This window comes from Mytilus edulis, chromosome 3 (genome assembly GCF_963676685.1).
Source record: "Mytilus edulis chromosome 3, xbMytEdul2.2, whole genome shotgun sequence".
Taxonomy (NCBI): domain Eukaryota; kingdom Metazoa; phylum Mollusca; class Bivalvia; order Mytilida; family Mytilidae; genus Mytilus; species Mytilus edulis.
This window is the reverse complement of record NC_092346.1, coordinates 100,777,219-100,784,049: the sequence shown is the minus strand read 5'-3', so window position 1 is coordinate 100,784,049 and position 6,831 is coordinate 100,777,219. Positions and strand designations below refer to the sequence as shown.

Below are 6,831 nucleotides of genomic sequence, written 5' to 3'. Positions count from 1 at the left end.
ACAGCCATATTGAAGACAATAAACTAGCCATGTACAGCCATATTGACGAAAATAAATTAGCAATGTACAGCCATATTGACGACAATAAACTTGCCATGTATAGGCATATTGAAGACAATAAACTTGCCATGTACAGCCATATTGACGAAAATTAACTAGCCATGCACAGGGATATTGACGACACTAAACTAAACATTTACAGCAATATTGACGAAAATGAACTTCCAATGTACAGCCATATTGACGCAATAAACTTGCCATGCACAGCCATATCGACGACAATAAACTTGCCATGTACAGCCATATTGACGACAATAAACTAACCATATACAGCAATATTGACGACAATAAACTTACCATGTACAGCAATATTGACGAAAATAAACTTGCCATGTACAGCCATATTGACGACAATAAACTAACCATGTACAGCAATATTGACGAAAAAAAACTTGCCATGTACAGCCATTTTGACGACAATAAACTAGCCATGTACAGCCATATTGACGACAATAAACTAACCATGTACAGCAATATTGACGAAAAAAAACTTGCCATGTACAGCCATATTGACGACAATAAACTAACCATGCACAGCCATATTGACGAAAATAAATTAGCAATGTACAGCCATATTGACGACAATAAACTTGCCATGTATAGGCATATTGAAGACAATAAACTTGCCATGTACAGCCATATTGACGAAAATTAACTAGCCATGCACAGCCATATTGACGACAATACAATTGCCATGCACAGCCATATTGACGACAATAAACTTGCCATGTATAGGCATATTGACGACAATAAACTTGCCATGTATAGGCATATTGAAGACAATAAACTTGCCATGTACAGCCATATTGACGAAAATTAACTAGCCATGCACAGGGATATTGACGACACTAAACTAAACATTTACAGCAATATTGACGAAAATGAACTTCCAATGTACAGCCATATTGACGCAATAAACTTGCCATGCACAGCCATATCGACGACAATAAACTTGCCATGTACAGCCATATTGACGACAATAAACTAACCATGTACAGCAATATTGACGACAATAAACTTACCATGTACAGCAATATTGACGAAAATAAACTTGCCATGTACAGCCATATTGACGACAATAAACTAACCATGTACAGCAATATTGACGAAAAAAAACTTGCCATGTACAGCCATTTTGACGACAATAAACTAGCCATGTACAGCCATATTGACGACAATAAACTTGCCATGTTCAGCTTTTTTACGAAAATAAAATAATATTCTTGATTTTTAAATTGCACTAATTTTTATTATTCAAAAATGTACCTTTTTTTTATTCCATTTGTTGACTTTGAGTAAACCGTTTTTTTCTTCATTTTCTTTCCGAGTGGTTACTGTCGTATTTGAAGCTCCAACAAAACTTCTTACTTGTATTTCATATTGTTTATAATTAAGGGCATAAGATAAAGTTTTGATCCCAAATAGAAATTTTGACAATTTGCATATAGGCTATTATTTGCCTGATTACATCAAATATGTAATAAAAATATACCTTCATGTGCTACTTTGTTTTGTGAATTGAGGTCTAAACTTTTGGATTGGAGGACGTATTTTCCTTTCATAACTTTTTTGTTTTAAAAGATAAACACAAGCTATTTATCAAAATTAAAAAAATTGCACTATTTACGTTTACATGAAAATTGACACACACCATCTTTTTACGTAATCAACTCAAATGGCATTTTACAAATGAGGGGTCCATGAACTCGTTTTCAAGTTGGAAAAGTTTGAATGATACAAAATCAGTCGAAAACTGAATATTTTCACGTTAAGTCATAGAATTTCGGATCCTCAATGCTCTTCAACTTTGTACTTGTTTGGCTTTATAAATATTTTGATATGAGCGTCACTGATGAGTCTTATGTAGACGGAACGGTACCTTTGATAACTATTGACTTCCCGAAAACAACAATTTACATTAGCAAAGTCATTACCTCCCCTGTAACTGTATCGTATGCCCTTAAAAGATTATTGTAGTTTAACATTCAACAGCGAAACCTACACGGCGATTTTTAAAGGCTAACTAAAATTATAAAGGAACTATCATGTTATGAAGAGGGAACACGTGTTAAAGTGTGCATTTTTCTATCCGTAATTTCTAATAATGGAAATTCATCTTCTAAAAATGTTTAATCTTTTCAACAGTAAAATAGATTTCGTAATTATAAAATAGACATGTCAGGTACTGTCCATTTTATCTATTTTTTGTCATATAGTCATATAATACATATGCAGAGTTGAAACCAAGGACAACCACTGGATACCTGTCACGTTCTGTCACGATTTATTCAGATATTTCTAAAGTTATTCACCTGGAGAACTAAATTATTGTTTGATGTGTTGAATTCTGTAAAATTTAGACGTCAAGAGGCTAATGAAATGATGACATGTACCTCAAATTCACATTGCTATATCTAACTAAACAAGTTTACAAAAGTGCTATGCCAATAAATAATTTTGGATACGATTCTTCTTTAAGTTAAGATCTAGTAAAGTCGTATTTACAAACAACAATACCAAAAGTGTGAACAACCGATTAACAACTGATACCTTATGTACCATGGACACACTTTTGTCAGATTGTGACGATAGTACCGTACCAGAAGTAACCCTGAAAAATACACATTTTGTTGAAGTTCTATCATGTATTTGGAGATTTGACCGCCAAAACCTGCTACCAATGTACAGGATTTACCCATAACTTTGCACAGCACTTATACTTATATATTTGCGGCATCCACGCACTATATGATCTTGTTCTATCTTGCACCCTGATATACCTATACACTATCAACCATTTTCCCTATCTGATCCCTGCTCTACTTTACACTGCTATTCCTGTGCACAATAATAGTCCAGTTATAAGTCACTTAAGTTTATTTATAAGAAAAGCTTAAAATATTCACTTAAGTTAATAAGAAATACATAAACTATCGACTTAAGTTCATAAGAAATACATAAACTATTTAATTAATTTTATAGATACATAATGTAGTGTTCACTTAAGTTTATAAGATATACATGAAATATTCACTGAAGTAAAACACAAGAAAATTGACGAACTATGATCAATCTCAAACTCAGATTGGTCAGAAAGAAGGCAAATCTACAGAAGAACTATAGTCAACCATTAACACAGTCACGAACCGTCGTACTTTATATGAATTTTTAAACTTGTTTTGATTCTGGCGTCACTGATGAGTCTTTTTTAGACGAAACACTCGTCTGACGCAAATACAAAATATCAAAATGGTGTCTATGATTATTTTCTTTTTTTTCTACAGACGAACTATTCTACCCAAACACAGATTGGTCAGAAAAATTACGAACCTGCAGACGAACTATAGTCAATCCCAAACACTGATTGATCGGAAGACATACGAACCTTCTCACGAACAAACACAGATTAGCAGAAGATATGCAAGTCTATATACGAACATTATCAATAATACACAGCAATGTAATTATCACGCGACACAAACCCATTCAAAACCTCAAAAACGGGGAATGTCCTCATGAACGATTCAGCACTAGTGAACTCATCGTGTTACCATTAATTATCTTCCTTAAATACATTTCTAGGAATATGATTGGTTAAAAGCAACCGCTTGGATACCCAGTATCTTTCATATAGGGTTAGTAGACATACCTTTGAATTTTTAATACGCAGTTTAGTAGTAGTAGTGTTGCGTCTCTTTATTAATCAGAAAAATCTAAAATGTTTCACCCGGACAACAGATGAAGAAAATGAGAATGAACGATTGCAATTAGTTCATAAAATACATTAAAATCTAACATGTATAGCTCAAATTGTTAAGTACATCGGCAATATTGCACGATGCAGCCTTTTAAGGACGACAGATTAAATTCGTGTTAATGTCAAGTGACACCAGAGTAAACAGATATAAAAAGCCATAACATGATGACTTTAAATGTTCGATGAAAATGTGAAGAGCATCATTTGTTTCATGTCACTTTATGTTAAGATCAGTGAGAAATCAGATTTCTCAGGTTCTTAGACTTGAAGTTTGCTGATCATCGGTTCATTTGGTTCATCGATAGATTGATTGATTAGTTGTTGCTATAATATATATAAAACTCCTTTTTTATAAGTATCTTTAGTGAAGGTAAAGTATGAGGAAAATAGTTTACAGGTCTTTTTTTTATTGATAGGGTTTAACTATTATGTATTCTACAAGCACTTATAGGTTAAGATATTTGGTATCTACCAAAATTAATGGTTTGATCCAATACTCAGTATGAAACCTGATGTAATGTCAGAAAATGCGGCCATTTAATTTATAGTCATCACGAACAGAAGAAACAAGAAGGTATGTATAATAATTAATTGAAAAAATTCTGAATAAATTTCTAACTGTGTGCAATATAAGGTTGCAGGGAGTATTTTGATACATAAATTCTAGTTGAAACTATGCCCCTGGTTATATGTGCACCATTACAACGCAAAAGCAACATAGATAAAGGCAGAGTATGAGTGCCAATAAGACAACTCTCCATCCAAGTAACAATTTATAAAAGTAAACCATAATAGGTCAATTTACAGCCTTCAACACGGAGCCTTGGCTAACTTCGAACAACCAACTATAAAGGGCCTAATAATTACTAGCGTAACCGACCGTGCAAAGGCTGTATAGCCAGTCAAGGTCGTTAAAAACTTCCATTTGTTGTAGTGTAAAACCATTCAAACGGGAAAACCAACTTATAAAAACAAAAAACGAGAAACATTTATAAACCACATAAACAGACAAAAATATATGTTTAATTGATTCACCATTTTCACAAAGAAAATCAATGCCTGTACCATGTCAGGATTATGACAATTGTTTTCCATTTGTTTGACTTTTTGAGCTTTTGATTTGGCCATTTGTATTTCCTATAGACTAAGAGAATATTTTATGTCATGTATGAAAAAGGCCAGTCTATTGTTTTCACAACATAATAAACGAGTATTAATTTTACTTACTATTATCTTTTGTAATAATTTGCGTTTAAGCCTTTATTTATGATGGCTGTAAACGAAATTTTACCGAAAACTCAGATGGCTTTATTCGCAGTTGGTAAGAATAGATATGTTCAATATTGCAATAGTACAATTAAAATAGGAAAATGAATTAATGTTTATATACCGTTGTCATATTTTAAATATTATACCAGCTTAGATCTGTCAGGGATGTTTATTGGGACTGTATTTCCACACAGCTGTTGTATCATCTTAACTGTCATCACCTTTGGAATTTTAGAGTTGTGCCAGTTCATATCGCAAACTATTTTATTCTAGCATATCTTTGCGGTCTTTGCGTCGCGTTTGGAAATTTTAAAATTGTACCAGCGTCTCTGATGTTCACTTTAACTGTTTTATTGTATACATTTCAAGATTGTGATAGCAGAATCAGAATAGATAGACATGATTCATTTAACATCGTGATCATACTGATGAAGGATATCTGTTATCCGAAATATTTAACATATTGTTCGTTTTACTATTATTTTTGATGATGTTGAACCCTTTTAGACCTGTAATATATTATACTTTGCAGTGTATTGTATTCTAATGATGAAATCCATCTCCCCGTAAGATTCATTTTTGACTATTTATTCAGTCATTTAATATATATAATATATAAAATACTGAACTCTGAGGAAAATTCAAAACGGAAAGTCCCTAATCAAATGTCAAAATCAAATGATAAAACACATCAAACTGTCATATTCCTGACTTGGTACAGGCATTCTCAAATGCAGAAACGGATAAAAACAATTTGTATTCATGATTTCTTTTTCGAGTTTAGGGTTCAAGATCAAATTTGGAAATTTCACTATACGTTGGAGTAACATTAATTTTCCATTAGAGTGTATTGAGTGCTTTGTCCAATAAATATAAGACACAAACATTCCGAAGTTATTGGCTCAGAGCTGTTTTCTAGATTAGCGTTAATTAGTATTATCTATTAAAATATTCTACAGTGAAAAGTTAATTCTCCATGTTACCACATTTGTATAATGGATAGCTGTACTGAACTCATCAAAGATTGGGTTCAAGGATTCTTAGTTTTGGTTGAAATTGTTATTTCGTGCAGAAAAAGACACATTAACAAATCACTTGGGAAACCTGATCAGATGTCTACTTTAGATGTGTAATTAATAATTGTCACTTAACGAATGTAAAAATGATTTGCAGACAGGTTTTTTTTTGTACTTTTATTCTATGTGCGTTGTAAAGGTGTATATTTAATGCAGTTTGCACTATTAGAACTGCATTTATAATTGTTTCTTTGTTCGTTACTTTTATTGGTTATCTATGATTGTTTTTGGAAATATAGAAGGAAAATACAACTTTTATTTAACTGTGCTCCAGAATTATTGTATAATTCAAAGCTTGAAGTAAATAAGTTGCGAAAACATTTAAACTACGAAAGAAATAAAGTACCGACTAGTGCAAGCAATGTTCTATGCTAGGTTTAAACATGGACAAACTGATCTAGTTACCTCATGAATAAATATCGGCAACATAGGTTCACCACTGTTCGAAAGTCATAAGTCGATTGAGAGAAAACAAATCTGGGCTACAAACTAAAACAGAGGGAAAAAGTAAAATCACAAAAATACTGAACTCAGAGGAAAATCTAATCGGAAAGTCCATAATCACATGGCAAAAATAAAAGACAAAACACATCAAAAACGAATGGACAAAACCTGTCATATTCCTCACTTGCTACAGGCATTTTCAAATGTAGAAAATGGTGGATTAAA

At 32.4% G+C, this 6,831-nt stretch overlaps 1 protein-coding gene across 1 annotated transcript; it reads left to right on the top strand.

Moving 5' to 3' along the window:
* The first annotated feature begins 259 nt into the window (after positions 1-259).
* LOC139515536 (GRIP and coiled-coil domain-containing protein-like) lies at positions 260-715 on the top strand. Its single transcript, XM_071305112.1, has one exon. The coding sequence runs from the start codon at positions 260-262 to the stop codon at positions 713-715; it is 456 nt and encodes a 151-aa protein (XP_071161213.1).
* The last annotated feature ends 6,116 nt before the right edge of the window (positions 716-6,831 follow it).